Here is a 20,893-nt window from a genome sequence, read left to right on the forward strand (position 1 = left end):
CATTTAAAATCATTCAAACTAATTTGTAATATACCTTCGATGAGAAACCCCTATCACATTTACCATACAAAAACTAGAAACAAATACATATATAGAATATATTTGAATCATCCCATAAAAAGAAATCAATCGAAAAACACCTGTCGAGTGTCAATCCCGTTGGTTGTCTCGTTAACATTTTGGGATTGCAAGCTTAAGACAAGAGTAATAACTTGAAATGAATAAAATACAATGATAGAAGTAACATCGTAGTTCTTTAACGTAAGCAATGAATCCAACACAGAGAAAGAGAAAAAGATAGAAAGAGATAATAAACAATTTCTTCATCTTTCTTTCTCTATCTTTCAACAGTGTATTGTAAGATAGAAGAAATAATGGGAATTACGTGAAGAGACAAAGGTATATCGACCTCGGTAGTGGTACATCTACATGAACATTTACATGGGTAGAAAGTATAATAGTTTACGTCGTTCCTTTAGCCCTTCATACCCCTTTTCTAGGTCCCCCACGTTACCCCTCACCTAGCCATTCCTCTAAACCATCTCCACCTATACCTCCTCAACCCCTCCTCCTCCTCCTCTTCTTTACAACGAAGGACGGAGTCAAGGTATTGATTAAATTCAACGACGGCCATTTTGGCCCGCTACACGATTGGTTGACGTCCATTTTGTCCTTCCTACGTGTTCACTATCTCTTTCCCTCTTTATTCCTCTTATATTTCTCCTCTATTTCCTCTTACCCCTTTTCCCCCATCTCTTCCACATTTTATTAAGGACAGTTGAAAATTCAACGGCGCACGCGTCGTGATATTTACCAGCCAAGAAATCTGGTACGGTCAGCAGCAATTGAATTTTCCACCCTGCTCTCCCTTTAATATCGAATACTATTTTCCTCTTTTTTTTTTGTTTTTTTGTTTTTTTTTGTTTTGTTTTTTTTTTATATTCTCCTCTCTTCTCTATCATTTATTTTCCATGCGACTCGGTTCATAAATCTTTCGTACTGACCTACAACACGCCTTGTCCTCCCCCTCCGACCCCTTTTTTTTTGCTTTTTAGTTACATCTGTTGATTCTTAATTTTCATTAAAGTATATATATTCAGTTATGTAACGATAATCTTAAGAAAATTTGATCATTAATTGAATACGATCCAACATAAACCTATTCCCATTTCAATGATTCACAATTACAATCACAAACAATAATAATTATTATTAAAAAAGAAAACGTCGCGCGCGAGAGTAGAGCAAAACAAAATGAAAAGAAAAGGTAGTCATGAAAAAAGATGATTCGTTATTGAAAAGTATAAGAAAAACAAAAAAAAAAAAGGTATTGAAACAATGTACAACATTACACACGTATGCAGAAAAAAAAAAATATCAAAAGTTATATTCGACACGTTTACGCGTGTAATGTTTTCTGACGTGTCAGGGGATGACTTAGGATTGGTCGAATATGAACACGCCTGTAGGAAACGCCCTCGTATAAACCAGTACGATTCATCGAATGCCACCCACCCCCTTGCCCTCGTAATCCCCTTGCCCTTTCCACTCACCAACCCCTGCTTGAACAATCCTGTCTGTTGAGAAGTACGAGGGGATGGTTACGGGGGTTGGTTGGTTGGCCACGCCCACGCAAAAACAACCCCACCCTTGGTCTTTGGTATGCCCACGCTCGTGCGTGGGTAATACTGAAGGAGGAAACTGGGTCAGGCATACTCGAGGCAGGCCGAGTCAGGCCGAGACTCGAGAGTCGTCCAGGAGTTTTCGACTCGAAGCAGTCCCTTCGAAAACTACCCCTGAAGCTAACCCCGTCTGCGTTATCGTTTCTAACAAACCAGCTTTGTGCTAACTAATCTATCACCACCGTAACATTCTGATAGAAATTCTATCTGTTATATTGTCTACCAAAGAAGAAATCGTCAGTTATTTTTCTCAATAAAACAAGCAACTGTACTGGAAGGATAAGTAAGGTTAGAACCTTTTTTCCTAATTTTATATTTTATGTTTGATATTTTTCTTTTATTTTTCTTTTTATTATATATTATTATTAAGTTTTAACGTTAGTGCTAAATGCTAGTTATGTGCGTTTTGTTTTTTTGGGTCTATTACTCGTAGTTTTTGTTATTTGATAACCCTTTAAATGTAGGATTTAAGTCGTTTGTTGAAATTTTGAAGGGAAGGATTGTTTAATTGATTCGGGGTTGTTTATTGGATTGATCATTATTTCGTTTATTGGGTAGGAAATGGATTTATGATGTAATACATTATTGGTTATATATTGTTGCAATATAGTAATGATTTTAAATAAATTATATTTTGTTAAATAAAGTAATAATAATAAATTTAGATACGTGTAAAATTGTTAATCTATGAATAGGACTAATAATTTGGGTTAAATTGTGTTACAGAATTATTACGAATTCATTATTAATATTTATACTGAAAAAAATTGTATATATAATATATTCTATTAATAATCATGCACTTTTTAAAAATTGTATACCTATTAAAAATAAGAATTTTTCAATAAGAATATGTGCTACACAAAATTATCTTTCGCATACGCATACTATTAAAAATATTTTCAACGAAATATACCTAAATTCCTAACCTCTAAACGAAATAAAACTAAATTAATTAATTTTCTACATTTAAGGGTTAATAAACAGAATTTTATTATTAAAATCATCTATAAATCATTTCACTTCGAACATAAAATTCGTTTCAATTTGCACGTTTATCCACAATCCTCTCTCGCTAATGTTCTAATTTTCTTTACAATTTTTCTTTCCCATCCAGATCTCCATTTTGTGATTTATAACTCTTTCAATTTTTATCAATCAGTTCAGAGAGCAAAGCTAAAATATGCTCCAATAATTAGAATAAAAAAAAAGAAAAGAAAAATAGAACAGATAGAAATATAAAATAATTATGATAATTTAAATATATATACATATAAATATATATATATATATATATCATCACTACCACCACCACCACCACCACCACCACCACCAAAAATAAGGTCTGCTCTCTGTCCATGTTTCTTTTTGGTCGCTCTTCTTCTCTCTCTCTCTCTCTCTCCGTTTTTTTATTCTCGCTTTTGCTAAATGAACAACAACAACAAAAATTCAATAAAAATTTATCCAACAAAAATATAATAATAATGATATATTAAATATAAAAGAAAAAAATATATTTCTACGCATAGAGACGATTAGTTTTTGTCTTCGAAACCGATTGAAATAAAATAAAATATAATTTTAATAAAATTAAGATAATAAATGTAATATAAATAATGTAACTTTTGGCGAGCTCGAGCTCGACGATTTGAAGATGACAACGAAAAATTAAAAAATAAAAAAAATAATAAAAAAATCGAGCGAAGACTGAAGCGGAAAATCTTACTTGACTGTTGTAGGGACTGAAGCGAAGGGACACAAGCAGAGACATGGACAATGTGCAAATGATCGGCACTAAAATCACAGCTATCAAGGAATACTTATATGTAAGACATCCGTAAATCTCGGTTTATCATCATATCATTTAATCATAATCATTAATAATTATTTCCTATAATCACATCATTTTTAAATAGAATTTCATTCACGTATATATTCGCAGGATATTATGTAGCAATTATTATTATTATTTGATTTATTTCTAGTAATAACGCAAAGAGAATAACAAACAATCTAATTATATTATTCCAAATGATTTGTTATATTGTTTATTTTGCAATAATGTATATATTATATTATAAAATACGTATTGTAACTATTATTTTGTTTTGTAATGAATGAATTTTTGTTACTTTTTGTTTTTGTTTTATTTGTTTTGTATTATTACAGAATTTTGCAAGGACGCACTCACCCACAAGACTAATGAGTAACGAAAATACCTACTCCCTATCCAGGGAATACTGTAACCTCAAATACTCGGGTAAGTTAAACGAAATTTCAACTTCAAATTTATGCACGCGTAAATGTAATCATTTTTTTCTTTTCAACAATTAATATCACTTTCAATTAAACTATACAATGCAACCATAAACTAATTCTCAATGTTCGTATTAAAAATCAAACTTTGATTACACGAATATACAGAAATACTTAATAATAATTTATAAATCAATCTGAAATGAGAGAATGTTCATATGATTAATATTTCCTAACCTCAAAAAAATGCATGGAACTCATTTAATATATTATAATTAATTATTTAGAAACAATTAGTACAATTAATCTGACCAAAAAAAAAAACAACTTCGAAATTTGTATTTAAAGGAAAAAACGTATAGAAACAAAAATACAAAGATCCCCTAATTTTGGGAAGAATAAAAATCCTCAATAGGTGGACAATATTGTCGTGATTTCGTGAAGCTTGCGGCTTCATTGAAGGGGTGCATAATAATAGAGGATTTAGGAAATCAGAAGAGAGAGAGTGTTCCTAGGCGGCGAGTGGCTGAGGACAGATTACACGCCGCAGGGTACAAAGGGTAGTGAAGGGTTTTGCAGTCTACGTCTCGTGTTTGCACATTGCCAAGTGTTGGATAGCGATAAGGTATCATTTTCTACGTCACGTCAACCCCATATTCAAATTTTTCAAAGATTTCTCTCTTTTTTTTTCCTTTTTTTTATCCTCCTCCTCCTCCTCCTCCATTTTCTTTTTGTTTTTTTTTTCTAAATATTAATAATTAAAATCCCTTCTTACCGACGGACGGTCACGAACTAACGTTTATCGTTCAAAAAAATAATTTGTTATAACTTTAACGCGGTATTTAAATTCAATCTGATTTTATTTTTCGTTCTTCTTCTATTGTTTTTTTTTTTTTTTTTCATATGCTAAAAGAGAAACCTTTTCTTTCTTTTTATTGTTCTTCTCACGCGAACATAACCTATTTCAATTATCTACAAATTTGCGATAAAAATTCGTAGATGAGAAAAGAAAAGCTCGTATTCCAATTATAAATGAATCTCATATAATCTCAGTAGCTTGTAAATATCTAAAACAAAAGAGCTAATTGCCACTTATAATAAGCCACTCCTCCATAACCCGTAGAAGAATCGTTTTCATTAAAGTTAGGAAGTTATATCAAGGGTCCAGATAAACATCTGATGCAAAACGATTACAACAACTGGTAATAACTAAAATTGATATTAACAATCTTCTAATATTAATACAAAAAAAAAAGAAACAATTCGTTAGAAAAAAATGAATCTAATTAAACATAAAAATTTCTTAAAAAGAAATATATTAAACCAACAAATTGTTTTGTATCATTTTAAAAAAAAACAAACGAAGAATTTATAAACTTATTTATCATTAGTCTCTTATCAATCCAATTAAACAAAAGATTTACTTCCCTTATTTGTACTTTGATAAGTGCCATAAACTTCGAAGAAGGAAAACAAAAAGGATAGAAACTGAGTGAGTGAAATAGAGAAACCGTAGTAGCATTTGAACATTAGATTGATGGGGTAGGATTAGCCAGATCCCAACCGTTGGAAGCCGAGGATTTCCCTTGTCTAACCAAAGGCTCAAAGCGATTTGCCATAAGGTTCAATGTTCCCTTACTTTCGCATTGGGTGGAACATTATTCAGCACTCTTCTTCTTCTTCTTCTTCTTCTTTATGATCATTGAATGAAATACTTTTCGAATGTATATACCTAAATGTTTCCTTCAAAAATCTTCTAAACCAACAATTTTGTCTTATTATTTCATTTAACAAATGTCTAACTTTCAAACCATTTTTATGCACTCCCATAGAATATTTATCCAACAATTTTCTGACAACGAAATTGATTAAATAATAATTGTTATTAAATTATATCACATTTTAAATATTCCTTTGGTTTAACATGTTAAGTTTTTAATAAGACTCTGAACTGATCATTTTTTTTTTTCAAAATTAGGCAACTGTTGATACGTAAAAATAATTGAACAAATAAAAGTGTGAAGCGTGTGCACGAACACGTATACAAGGGATTTTAAAGTCAGTATTCTGTTTATCCAAGGGATCACGTTAATGCAATGGAAAACGAGAGGGGTGTTTTATTCTATGGGATACATTATGGTTAGCCTGAGATAGAAGGACAGGCCAATCTACCAAGGATTATAGTAGAAGCACATTCAAACTAACCTATACTTACTTTATTTCCGTATTATTTTTCTTTTTACTTTCTTTTAAATGAAACACTCTTATGTAAACTAAAATCTTTTCGCAATAAATTAAAACAAATAATACCATTAGTGCATGAATACGAATGATTGTTCAATAGTGGGACGAGAATCAGAACCTGACCAATGAAAAATAATTGTACGTACGTAAATCTGTGAGATTAGAGAATATTTCAATAAAAATTATTTAGAAAAATGCATCTCTCGCTGATTCAACAATAAAAAAAAAACAAATAAGGAAAATTGGAAGATGCAGATGATGGAAAAAATCAAGATGAAGAAGATGAAGAAGACTAAGACAAATACGAAGATGATGTCATCCCACCAAACAAGTGAGAGTGTGTCAAAATAGGTCTATACTTTCAATTGTTTGATGAGGTGAAATCATTTTAAATCCGTTACGTTTCAACGGAGGACGAACAATATGAACGAAAACTCTCGACGGTAGGTCGAATATCATTTTTATACAACGAACTGAGGACCCAATGGGATATAAAATTTGAATGAAATTTAATCGTGATTTATCAAACAAACGAATAAATAATACAATTCAAACGGGTTTCACTTGATTATAACAATTAGAGAGTTTAACGATAAAATGAATTTTATTTTGTTTTCTGTGGTTCACATTGACGCGAAATAAAAATTAATGTTGCTGTTGCTGTTGCTACTGCAAAAAAAAGAAAATATTATTAAATATAATTGTAATGTAATTGTTAATGAGATATATGATTAATTAAGAAAAATAAAGTTTCATATTTGGCGTATTTAAATTCTTGCTATTCAGACATCCTGCCTCACAATGCCGAAAGTTATCCAGCGACGAAAGAATTCCTGATGAAGGTGGTGGACATCTTATTGGATTACATCAAATCAACCAATGATCGTAACGCAAAGGTCCTTGATTTTCGTCATCCATCTGAAATGATTCGTTTACTTGATCTCGAGATTCCTGACACCGGGCTCACCCTGCAACAATTATTAATCGACTGTTCGACAACATTAAAGTATCAAGTCAGAACAGGTAAGTTGTGATTAATCTTTAACGAAAATTCACCATTTTCCAATTCACCGTTTTTCGACGATTCATTTGAAAAACAATTTATTTCATTAAATCCTTCAGAATCAGAAACCTTTTTCCCCAATAGTTATATTTACCATAATTTAATAATTATTTTTTTTAACGATCTTGAAACTATTGTTGCAACTTTAATTCAGAGTGCTATTTCGCAAATGTGTTTTTTTCTGTTATTTGAATTTTTACACTTAACGATATTAAAGGTACACGATTATCGTCATTTTATTTAAGGGTCTAATGTATATAAGAAGATTATTTATAGAAAAGATTAAGATAAAAAAAGAAAAAAAGTGAGAGGAGATAAAAAGAAATATGACAGCTACCGGTATGTTTCAAAACCACTATCATACTTCTCAATCCATGAGGGTGATAAGCCACATAATTTCATATTCAATTTAGCATACGACCAAGTTGCTTCAGGGACGAGGGGCGGGGCGGGGGAGGGNGAGGGGGGGGGTCAGGGGGTTAACAGATGAAGATAAGCTTCCTAAAAAGATGCTTCCGGACGTTCACCAACCCTCTTGACACATTCACGATAACAAAAAAAAGAACTCACCCTCGGAAAAAAAAAAAAGCTAAATTGAAAAAAGGGACAACGAAAGACATTGCAAATTTAACGAGAGAAATATAATATTCTTTTTTTTATATATATAAAATAAATAAATAAAATAATAACTACACCCTTGATCAACGTTTCTTTTTTTATTGAATACGTAATTCACAATAAAAAATACCATTAGGATAATATATAATATTATATTACATAATTAAAAATGTTTGAAATTTATCTCAGAAAAAAATATTGTTATATAATACACAAAGAAGATAATAAATTTAATGAAATATTTGTAACACGAAATATAGAATAATTCACACAACCCTTTTTATAGAACATATAATAATACGAATAAAAATAATATTAAATAAAGAGAATAAAAATGATTATAAGAAGTTTATAAAAATGAAAATATTTCCAATTTACCGGATCCCATTTTGATAATTTATACATTGCCACACAATAAATAATAAAAAGAAATAAGAACAAAAATTAAAAATACACCGTATAACTAGTGGATTATTTAAATTTGTTTGATAAAGAAATAATAATGAAAAGAAATAATATAATAGGTGATAGGAACGATAGTAATCGATAAGATACCAATAACGTTTATAAAGTCAACCACCACGTAGACAAGCACAAAAGTTCGCCAATCTCGTCCTGGAGATTCGATTACCAAACCTGAATGGATGCTAATGCACAATGGAAGAGAAACCTAACCAAAGTTAGGCCAGAAATCTGGCCAACGTCGTCTCTCTGCGTTATCGAACGATGCCAAAAGAGAGATAGAGAGAGAGAGAGAGAAATAAAGGGTCGGGGGTGAAGGGTAGAATAGTAGTCACCCCTCTGATATCGTAAGGGCACGTCTACGTTTGATATACGTGCTGACAAAAACTCGTTATTAGATTATGTTCTGGCAAAGTATAGAAAAAAAAAGAAAAATAAGAACCCTCTTCAAAAATATTTTTATTCTCTATTCTACATTTTTGTATCTATCGAATTGACCATTTTTTTTTTCTTCTATTCTTTTCAATCAATTTAATCCACCGAAATATAACAACTGACACGAAAATATGTATAAAAAAAATATCCTTGAAATAGAATATTTTTAAATTAGTTTAATATATTTATGCGAATCTAAATAAAATTGTCAATGATGTTTAAATAGATTTGGAAAAAATGTTGATTAATTTCTTACGAATACGAGTAAAAAATAATATTCGTATGGATACAAAATTTGATATGTAGATGTAGAATGTGAAGATCCGAAATAAATGATTATCAAATTTGAGAGACTGCATTCATGTTGGATTTTAGATTGAAGGATGATGGAATATAAAGTGTCTGACGATATTCGATCGATCAAACTCGGACTATGGGGATGAAAATTTGTGAAAATGTTATTACTAAGAAAGTATGATAATAAATTATCTCAAATTACTATGTCAATTGTAAGGATTATGAGAAAATTGGCAAAGACTATTTATTGAATATGTCAAACTTATCTATTTTTGTTCTACTTTATGATTTGTAAGTAATTTAAAGTCTAACCAAAGAAAACCAAATAACGAAATATCATTTTATTATTTTCCTTCAATCTACATTTTCCTTGTTTTATCGAAAACAAATAGTTCTAGTTTCTTCGATAGCTTCAGGGTAAATAACTTGGGAACAGATGTCTCCCATTTTTGACAAGTTTGAAACTTCGAAGATACCTCTAACTCGAATGGTTTCTCTAAAATTCAACTAAATACAATTTTCTTTTCAAACAACTTTTCCCCCCTTTTTTTAATTCGTTGCAAACTAAATTGAATAAATAAATAATAAAACGAAAAATGTTATTAATGATTAATTAGAAAATGCATTTAACAAGATGAAATGCAATAACGAATAGGAAAATAATAATGAAAATTTAATAAATGCAAAATAAATTCAATAATTATAAACAAATGTGTGATGCATTTTCGTATACAATGGACAAAATATATATATGTATGTATAAATATAATTATTATAACAATGGATATATGCAAATGTAGGAATTTAAGAGTTAAAAAATATTGGTTCATACCTTTGGTAATAGAAAAAAAAAATTACCCTTGGTTAGTGTGAATGCACGTGGCACCATTGCGTACAGGGTGGCGAATTCTATAAGATCGGTGTAATTAAGAGCCATTTCTACACGATTTTCCCTCGCTGGATGGTAGGGTGGAACGGTAAATAGGGGTGAGCATAGGGGATGACTAGAACGATACAGTTCGTAGGGAAAAGCCCCTCTTTGCGATTCTCCAACTTCGAAAAAGGTTGGAGAGTAGGTATAACAGCTAAGGAATTTAAATTAGTATCGATAGTTATTCGTGGAATGCTTGAAAAATATATCCCCCCACCACGAAGGGATGAACAATAATGCGAAATTGAATGACTTATCGTTATTACTATTTTTTTGTCAATTTTTAATAGAAATTTTGTTACCAAACGCAGACAACAGAAAAACATATGATCACGATTTGACAGCAACTTTAAACAGCTACCATTTTTATCGTGTATAACACATTAATATAAAAAAAAGAAAAAATAATTAAATCATAGAATTAATTATAAATTATAACGTTTGAACAAATAGATTTAAAATGATTGTCACTATTAATCGTTTTGATTTTCGATTTCGCGTTAAATCCTTTTTTTAATAAAATGTAAATAAACGTTAAGAAAAATAGTATTCGTAGGTAAAAAGGGGGAGGGGGAGGGGGAGGGGGGGGAGGAAAGAAAAAAAATTTGTTAAGTATTATCCACCTTCTCGAGAACGATATGATTGATTATATAGCATTAACGTTAAGCCAGGGTTACACACTTCTCTTCATACAAATCCTAAGTTCTAATATATCACTGTGAGGGTCTGCTTTGAACAGGTTCTCCTCCTGGCTTACGAAGCCACTCGCTTTCTTTCAAACACACTACGAAAGACAGGAGTAAATTAGTTGGAAAATGATACCACGAGAATGGAAAGACTCTAATCGCGGTATACTCGGTGAAAAGAAACCCAACGAGAAGAAACTATTTCTTATCATTTTATCGAATGATTCTCGATAAAAAAAAAAATATTTTCTTTAATATAAAACAAAGTCGTGTTCGAAGAATGAAATTATTTCAATCAAATGTGCCTAATTTATCCTCCATTAATTATCCAAAATTTCTTTTCATTAATAAAACAACATTTGACAAAGTTAACTTAAAAATTAACTACGATACATATCCTAATTTAACAAAATTTCTTGATAATCTTGTTTTTAATGAAAATAAATTCTTATAGCGAATATAATCTTGAAAATTATTAAATCTTACATAAAAACAATGTTAAATATTTGCAAATTGTAAAGAAAAAAAACAATTGTTATCAAAGAATCCCTAACGAATGTTAACAAGAAAATTCTTTAAAATCGGCTTATGTCGTCGCACTTGGTATAAATCTGTGTTTGCTTTTCCTGCATCTATCCTACCACAGGGAATAAACGCATAGTTTGAGAGCCTCTGCAAACAATCTAGTCGAGCAGCGACGCGTGTGACGCGCAAAATGCGGGCGCTTCGGACCATCGACCCTACTCCACCCTTAAACAGACCATGTTCCCGTTCGATGTTCCCTGTGAAACTAAAGAGAAAGAAAGAAAGAAAGAAAGATAGAAATCCTTCTTCTTCTTCTTCTTTTCCCCCTAAACCGGACGCGTGCCACGATCTCCAGACCAAGATAATTGCGAATAACAGTGCGACAAACGGCTCGAATACCATCGCACGGAATATCACATTTTCTCGAAGGGTGACCTTTTTTTTTGTTCCTATCCAACAACCCCACTCCTATCATCTTCTAAATCTGAAACAAAAGAAGAAGAAGAAGAAGAAGAAGGAAAAACATTCTATCACAATCCTACAATCGTAAATAATTCATTTCAAACTAATTACCATCCGATGGTAACTGGCATTGATATTTACTTTGGAAATAAGACTAAAATTACCAGATTAACGTCACTTTACCGAGCCCCAACGTGGGGGTTAACATCGAAAATCCTAAAAGGATCCTGTCAAACGTCAATCTACTTTCCTAATACTGTAAGATTAAACATTCTTACCAATCCCTTCTCTCTTACAACTTATCGCAGAACTTCTTTCAATTTTATTTCAAGTAACAAATCTCTTCCTAAAGTCTGCCCAATTGTTTAGTTAAAAACTTCAGTCATTTGAACTTACGAAAATAATACAAAAGTCTTGTCTTTTCGATGATAAAGAAACTGAACAACAAAAGAAGGCATGGTAGACCTATATGTATGTATATGTGTGTGTGTGTGTTGAGGAATGAGAAATTGAAAAAGAGAGAACATCCCAACTATCGTATATGCAATAGTGATGGTAGTATGTTCTCCCCTGGCTACACCAGAAGGCAGACTCCCATCAAACAGAAGCATTAGACTTGATCCGTGCACGATGTTCAGCCAAGCGGATGACAACGTACTCAGCGAGGAGCTTAAACCTCTCACTCACACTCTTATATTTCTATCTCACTCAAACCTACACCATTTTATATTTAACCTTTGCCAGTGTCCAAGAGAACATAGATTAGGGTTCGCACCTAGGGTTAAAGAACATTTTATAACACGTGCCATGTCAAAATTATTAATTACTTTACTTTAGTGTCATTAACAGTAATGCCATTACAACAATCACGATCGTTACTTTAATGAATACTTCATTTCTATGCAAGAAAATAATTCATTGAACGTATACAAAAAATCTGTAATCAATATCATTTCTTTTTTTCAATGTTAATAAGTTAAGTTACATTTCATGAGAAGTCAGAAAATTATTTTCCTGACAATCTTAAATTAAAATAAAACAAATTGTGGGGCCCGATTTAATAATAAATCCAAATCTCGTGAATCATACTAACAGATTTCGTTGAATTTATTTTTAATTCTAAGGACACCCTCATTTCTTCAATCAATTGTCCTGCGGTCTTGACCTGGTCTCGATGGCTGGTGAATGGTTGACAGCTACTGCAAACACGAACATGTTCACATACGAAATCGCGCCGGTGTTCATCCTAATGGAAAATGTGGTACTACAAAAAATGAGAGAACTGATTGGCTGGAATTGCGGTGACTCGATTCTCGCACCCGGTGGATCAATCAGCAACCTTTACGCATTTTTAGCAGCTAGACACAAAATGTTTCCTTCGTACAAAGAACGCGGATTGTCGTCTATAGGAGGCCAACTGGTCATGTTTACGTCCGATCAGGTAAATTGAAAAACTAACTCGACCAATATAATCACTATTACATATTACAATAAATCATTTTGTTCTATTGTTGTGTTAACAAACAGTGCCATTATTCCGTTAAATCCTGTGCTGCTGTTTGCGGATTGGGTACTGACAATTGTGTCATGGTACCAAGCGATGAACGTGGCAGAATAATTCCATCCAAATTGGAAGAACTTATTATAGAACGCAAGGCCAAAGGTCACATACCGTTTTTCGTAAATGCAACAGCTGGTACAACTGTTATTGGTGCATTCGATTCCATAACAGATATAGCCGATATATGCAAGAAATATAAACTTTGGCTTCACGTAGACGTGAGTATAGAATTTCGATCGATCTTAATCGACTATTTATCCGAATTACGAATAATTCATGACAATTCACACGGGCTGATACCTAAATGCCAAGTTGGGAAAGAGCCTTAACGTAAATAATATATGTGCGAAAGTGAAAATCTGCTTGAATAGCCAGTCAACCAACCCCAGTTGAATTGGGTTGGTTGGTTGCTTGCTTTCAATTCAAATCAAATTGCTCGCGGGAAAACGTGGGATTTATAAAGTCACTTGTTTAAGTACCATTTAAACCTGAATATCTGGAATCTCTGTTTATATCTCGACAAAACGAAACAAAAGTATATAAACATACATTTGACCAAATTTTTAATGTTGTATATTTTTGTTATGAATTTTTACAGGCAGCTTGGGGTGGTGGTTTGCTCTTATCCCGAAAGTACAGACACCCAAGATTGACTGGCATAGAACGGTGAGTCCTAAACAATAGAATATCTTTTTAGCATTAACATTGAGGGTGATCTAACTCTCTCACTCTCTCTTTCGATTTGATCTACGAGTTTTATAGTTTATCCTAAGGGCTTAGCTTTATGGATCCTAAGACTTCAAGAGGCAACAAAAAAATCTCGAGGCTTAAGATAGAATATATAGAATACAAAAATCAATACTACTACTACCACTATTATGGATAGGCTTTCAAGGAACCCATTCGATATATCATTTTGCATGATAATACTAAAAAAAAACAGATAAAAGAAAATGATTATTATACGAAGCCATTGTTTGTTTGTTTATTTTTTTTTTTTTGCAATCAAACTCGTCCAACGATTTACGAATTTGTTAATCAATCGAAGATTAAAGATCGTTGATTGGAACTTAGTAGAAAACACGTGTTACCTAAGTGAAATTTCACGTTACGATTGGTCTACGATGATCAGATTCTTTTTCTTTTTCTTTTTTTTTTTTTCTTTTGGCCTCGAGATGATGGGGGTCAGTGTATTTCCGTGCTATTGTGTTTAGTTCAAACTGGGAAGCCACTGGGAACTCTAGGGATGCCGAGATTAATCCACGATTTGCATCTGAACGCATCTGCAGTCCCCGTCAAATCGATAACAGACAACAGAGTCCGTGACCCTAAAAAAATACAAATTGTGCTACGAGGCCTATTATTTCTATTTCTAATCGTTTTATCTTTTAACTATCATTTTTTAACAAATTTAAATATCCCACATAAACGAGTATTACTTAAATACATTAAATACATTCAATCTCGTGTCATGATTGTCATTTGATTTTTATTCGTAAAACGAATAATTAAACAATTCTTATTAAACATTATAATAAAAGAAAAAAAAAAAAGGAACAATATTCGATATAAAATTTCATTAAAATCAAACATAATTATTTTAAATAAAACATACGTTTTATATATTCAGTATTTTCTCTCGTTCAAAATTATAATTCTAGATGATAAGGGTTCATAGGGAACTTGGACATGAAAAGAAGTAGAACTTAATTTAACTAAGTTGGACGTTTCGTCCCTTTATTGGGACTTCTTCAGCAACTTAATTTTTAAAGTTTTGTTGAGGATTTTGAATAATAAAGATCGAATTAACGAAGTTTAGATGTGTTGTGTTTGGAATATTAACAAAAAGAGAAATGTATGTCGAATTAAATAAAAAAGACGCTGAACTTTAAAGATTAAGTTGCTGAAGAAGTCCCAATAAAGGGACGAAACGTCCAACTAAATCAAACTAAGTTCTACTTCTTTTCATGCCCAAGTTCCCTATGAACCCTTATCATCAAGAATACGTTTTATAGTTTGAAAATGAAAAAAGGTTGAATGATTATTCTGGTTATTGAGAACAAGGTAAAGGCGTGGGGTTGGAGGGTGGGGTAGGGAGTACGGTTGTAGTTTTGATATATTCTTTATCATTTTCTTTTTGAATGGACTGTACTGTCAGTCGGTACTTCCTTCCTGAAGGTCTTGATTAAAATGGCAAACGAGAAGAGAAAGTCTATGGGCAACGAGAGCAACAGCTGGATCGGTTCCCTGGAGCGCATTTGCTGAACAGAACTCTCCTCTTATATTGACGCGCCACAGCATCCGTGAATTGTACCATCCTTCGCGAGTTTGAAATAAAAGCCTCTGCCTCGACAATGCTGGATTAAACACGTACAAAGGATTCTCCCTCTCTCTCTCTCACTCTCTCTTTCTCGTTTCCTCTATCTATCTGTCTATCTTTTTCACTATACGTTTCCTCCTACACTACTACTACTACTACTACTACTACTACTATTCTACTACGCAATATGAACACGGTACGTAGAAAATCGTTCGTCTAAAAGAAGAACCGTGATTTTGTCTTCCTACGTCAAAATGTCAACGATGATTACAAGCAAATTGTTCTCTCATGCGAAACTGTTTATTCCGATAGAAACAAAAATGCCGAATAATATACACATTTTTGGATCTCTTTATTTGTTCTTTTTCTTTTTCTTTTGTTTCGTGTATTGTATTTCAAAGAATTTTTCTCCAATTTTTTTGTTTTATTATTCGCAAATGTATTATGTATAAAGTACAATAGCTTGTTTTTTTATTATGACAATTATTAATGTAATTGTACTCTTGTCGTTTGTTATTTGTATTAACATTTTCAATGCTATGGACGCGTATATGCGTTTATCCATTTTTTTTTTTTTTCAAAACTTCCTTTTTTCTTCATTCAATCAATATACAAATTCTAATATACTTTTGTTTTATTATTCGCAAATGTATTATATATATATAAAGTAAAACACTTTTATTATAACAATTACTGTTATTGTTCTTCTTCTTCTTGTTTGATATTTCTATTAATCACATAATTTATATACAAATTTTCAATATTACTTTAAAATACTTGTGCATAACTTTTGTGCATATTACGAAATCAAAGTTTTCAATTACTTTTCTATACTTCTGTGAATATAATAATCAATATTATTTTACTATAAATTAACATAATTTTGTTAGTTTCTCTGTCTTCTAATATTACAATCAACAAATGTTCTATTCGATTATCAATTATGATAATTATTCAATCAAATCACTAAATTCCTATTTCCCATTAAATGTTTTTCAATAATAATTATGATAATTAATAGGCAAATACTGATATAAGTGATACACACGGTGCACATGTTCCATGTTTCGTGTAGCTTTTGGGACTGGCATGAGGAACGAATTTGAGAGACGAGCCAAAAGGAGAGAGAGAGAGAGAAAGAGATAGGGGTGGTAAGGGGGAGGGGGTGTAGAGGATTGGTACAAGCGCCAACCCCAGCTGCGAATCGCATTAATCACTCGTAGCTTTGTATATATGCACAATTACTATGAGAGTTAGGTCTACTTATTTTGTGTGTGTGTGTGTGTTAAATGTAACAACAAATATCAATTATATTTATCATTTTTAACAATCGTTAAATATAAAATTTGATTAACATTAGAAATGACAAATTATATTTTTTTTGTATTACAAATTAACCCCAAACTTAATTATTTGGGATAATTTGATTGTTAGGAATGTGTGTGCAATAATATTAATATTAATAGTTTTCAATTTGAAACATTGACAAACGTTTAATACCGTGTTCTTGGTAAAAAGAAAATATATAAAAAAAAAAATCACACTGAAAGAAGTTAAAAGAAGATTTGAACTATCTCCCTCCCCCATCAGACCCACCCCCTCCCATAAAAAGAGAGAAAGAAAATCGTCGAACCATGTAGTAAAGCGAAAAATGACAAATGTATAGTATATCTGTCGTCGACACGAGTCTCTTTCAGGATATTTCAAGTGTCCTTGAATCATCCACAGTATAGTTAAGAGAGGAGACATGGTAAAGGGTCGGATATGATGCGTTTAATACAAATACGTGTCATTTGCAAAAAGTATAGTATAACATTTGTCACATTTGTTGCATTACCAATCATTTCTCAGTAAACAAAAAAAATTTTAAACATAAATTATTCACTGACGATGAATATATAAACGAATGAATATCGATCTATCGAATTAAGTAAAAAAAAAAAATGATTAATTAATATCAATTAAATCGGTTAAACGTTTATAAACCACAAATTGGTGTCAAGTATCATCAAGTTCAAGGTCTAAGTCATTCTCATTCTCTGAACCGATTCCCTGATCACTTGGATTAAATAAGGGTTATACACAACAGAACAGCAGGTTTTCTCTCCTAGCTAAAAAACATTGTATATGTGTGTGTGTGTGTGTGTGTGTATGTGTGAAGTTAGCTGAGGGTTAAATCCGATCCGATCCCGTGGCTATATTAATAGCTCTTCTCTCACGAATCGATCGGGGAACCAACCCCCATTTCGGAAGAGAGTAAAACCCATATACACAGGGCACACGAAGATAACTCATATTTTATCCCCTATTGGTCCCTATGGGAGAGTGGATAAAAGTTTTGACGGGCCAGCTGAGGCCAAACTCAACTGAGCTTTTTCAGTCAGCCTTTCATAGTGTTACTAGGACTTCGACAGTTACCAGATAGTATACGTCAAAGTGAACGATAGTTCCGACCTAGAATCCCGATAAACTTCACACATACTCTTTTTCTCGTAACGTCATACCATGAAATTTTTCCTATAAACAATTCTAGATTATATATATGTATAACTTTGATTTACAGAGCTGACTCAGTTACGTGGAATCCTCACAAATTGATGGGAACTTTGCTTCAGTGTTCAACCATACACTTCAAACAAGATGTAAGTATACAAACAATTGTTATAATATTATTCCAATTGAATTAAACAAATATAAATTGCAATTATAATATTCCTAACAAAAAAAGAAAACAGAAAAAGGGATAACTACAAAATTTCGTATAATTTAACGGGGGTAGAAAAATTTTGTTATTACATACGGGGGTGTCGTAGACCAAAAAATTGGATAGCAAGTTGAAAAAAGAAAAAAGAAAAGCTTACTTAGTTCAGGAATGACGTGTGAGGTTTGACGTGTGTCGAATAGCATTGAGAAAAGGGCGATGACATAACGAACAACGAACGCTATGGCATTCCATGGGTTTACAGGAGGGTGGGTGGGAAGGAAGGGAAGGAAGGGGGTTGGAACCTACGTGCCCGCATACTCCTGGAATTTAATTAAACTAAGAGATAACATATGTTGCCATAGTCCGTCGGCGAACTGCCGACGAAGTGCCGCTGGATTGTTGGAGGGTCTATCCCTCCAACGATTCCAACTACCTTCCAACCATCCAGACATCGCAGTAGTTATTGCTAACTCTCTCTGTCTTTCAATTTCCTTCCTCTCCTCCCCTCCATCCCTCTCTCTCTCTCTCTTTCTATCTCTCTTCCTATATTAAAATTCCGTACACCGGCTGTACACCACACTGAAATATTTTGTTGCTCGCTTTTATAGATCATTTTTTTTATTTTCTCTTTCTATCGCTATACTTCTATCATTCTTTCTTCTTATAGAATTTATTCAACGTTCATTTGAATTTTTTGAAAATTATTCCCCCCCTTTTTATCGTAAGAGAAAAACAAACGAAACTGTTGATTCTAACCTAAAAAAAAACACGATAACCTAAAAAGTATATTCGATTAATTTGATGAATTATTTTGTAAGATTAAAAACATTTACAAATTGCCAATTGAATTTGAAAGATTGAACATTAATCGTGAACAAGTATTATTCCAGTATAATGTATTCTTAATTACAAAATCAATTTTATAATAAGGAAAATAATATGATTAATTGTCTTCAGAAAGAAAATGGCGACTAGCATCTAATCACCGTTTAATATTCCCCACCTCTTAACAGGTAGTCTAAAAAGGAAATGGTGGAATATCCAGGTGGTTGGTAGATACCTCAGACCACCCCACCCTCCCCCCTTCCCAGAATACGCCATTTTGTAAATTCAATACCGGTGTAACACCCTTTCCTCGTGCGCATGTGTTAAACAGCCCGTATCGACCCAGGCAAGCAGCTCTTTACTCCAACCCCCTTTTTACCCCCTTTCAACCCCTCCAACCCTCTCGACAGGTCTGTAAATTTACCTCGACGACGTTTTATCGCGTGAAAATGAACGGCCCGATTCTTCACATTTTCATACATCAGCCATATTTTAAATGGCCTTTTTCTCCATTCCTTCGTTTTCTGTTTTGTTTTTTTTTTGAATTTTTTCGGCACTTTTTTCCAATTACAGGGACTATTAATTAGCTGTAATCAAATGTCAGCGGAATATTTGTTCATGACCGATAAACTTTACGACGTGCAATACGATACCGGTGACAAAGTAATCCAATGTGGTCGTCACAATGACATTTTCAAACTTTGGTTACAATGGCGTGCTAAAGTAAGTTTAATAAACAATTACAAAATTACATTTCGTTGAAAACCATTTGGATCGTTATACCAATTGCTATAGGATTCGATTGAATTAAATTGACTGATCAGAAAAATGTAACATGAAAAATATTTTCAATTAATGTAAACTCAAATAATTACAATCCGTTATATTTAAACGTATTCAACGATGAATGAATTAATTTGAAATGTTAACCGTATGATAAATAATACAAATCTAAATGGTTTTAAACAAAGATCCATAAATCCAATTAGGAAAATCGAAAATATTGTTTGTTTGTTTTTTTTTAAAAAAACAATAATTTAGGGTACGGAAGGTTTTGAAAAACACATGGACAGGTTAATGGAATTAACGGAATACATGGTAAGACGAATCAAACAAATGCCCGACAAATATTATTTGATTCTCGAACCGGAAATGGTGAACGTTTGTTTCTGGTATTTGCCAACGCGCGTTAGAAATATGCCACATGGTCAGGAAAGGGAAAAAATATTAGGCGAAGTAAGTTGTTCAACTAAATCAATAACCAAATTTAGCAAGCATAACGCGAAATACAAAAAAAAACAATCAAATCAACAAATTATTTCCCTTAGATCTGTCCAATCCTGAAAGGTCGTATGATGCAAGCTGGTACATTGATGGTTGGTTATCAACCAGATGACAGAAGACCCAACTTCTTTAGAAATATTATTTCAAGTGCTGCAGTTACAGAAACCGACGTTGATTTCTTATTGGCCGAAATGGACCGATTAGGTCATGATCTTTAAATCGTTTACAAGAAAAAGAAGATAAAAAAAAAAAAAAATACAAAAAAAGAAAAAAACAAACAAAATTCAATTTAGAAATCAATTGAAATCTTATCGTCATCTCTTATCGAATCACATCTGTTCGAACAAAAAAGAAAATACCCTAAACCGGCCGACGATTGACCTAATCGTTTGAACCGAATCAAAAAAAAAAAAAAGAACATAATTTTGACGGGAAAAAATGGAGAAAAAAAAAAGAAAAAAAGAGAAAAATAAGAAAACTTATAAATATAGACGCGTGTACAAAATTCAGATTCGCGTAATTCATGATTATAATAATA

At 32.2% G+C, this 20,893-nt stretch overlaps 1 protein-coding gene across 2 annotated transcripts; it reads left to right on the plus strand.

The window, feature by feature from the left end:
- Positions 1-1,693: 1,693 nt before the first annotated feature.
- Positions 1,694-20,770, plus strand: LOC106788336 (glutamate decarboxylase). 2 transcript variants are annotated; one of them, XM_014751510.1, is made up of 11 exons: positions 1,694-1,970; positions 3,422-3,508; positions 3,852-3,942; positions 6,969-7,205; positions 12,786-13,102; positions 13,189-13,440; positions 13,821-13,888; positions 18,106-18,184; positions 19,645-19,794; positions 20,113-20,307; positions 20,400-20,770. In XM_014751510.1, the coding sequence occupies exons 2-11, from the start codon at positions 3,452-3,454 to the stop codon at positions 20,571-20,573; spliced, it is 1,620 nt and encodes a 539-aa protein (XP_014606996.1). In that variant the 5' UTR covers positions 1,694-1,970; positions 3,422-3,451; the 3' UTR covers positions 20,574-20,770. The 2 variants fall into 2 exon arrangements, with proteins under 2 accessions (XP_014606996.1, XP_014606997.1); XM_014751511.1 differs by lacking the exon at positions 3,422-3,508 and having other exon boundaries at positions 1,711-1,970.
- Positions 20,771-20,893: the final 123 nt, after the last annotated feature.

The sequence above is a fragment of the Polistes canadensis genome, unplaced genomic scaffold, assembly GCF_001313835.1.
Source record: "Polistes canadensis isolate GaletaPanama2010 unplaced genomic scaffold, ASM131383v1 scaffold_135, whole genome shotgun sequence".
Classification (NCBI taxonomy): domain Eukaryota; kingdom Metazoa; phylum Arthropoda; class Insecta; order Hymenoptera; family Vespidae; genus Polistes; species Polistes canadensis.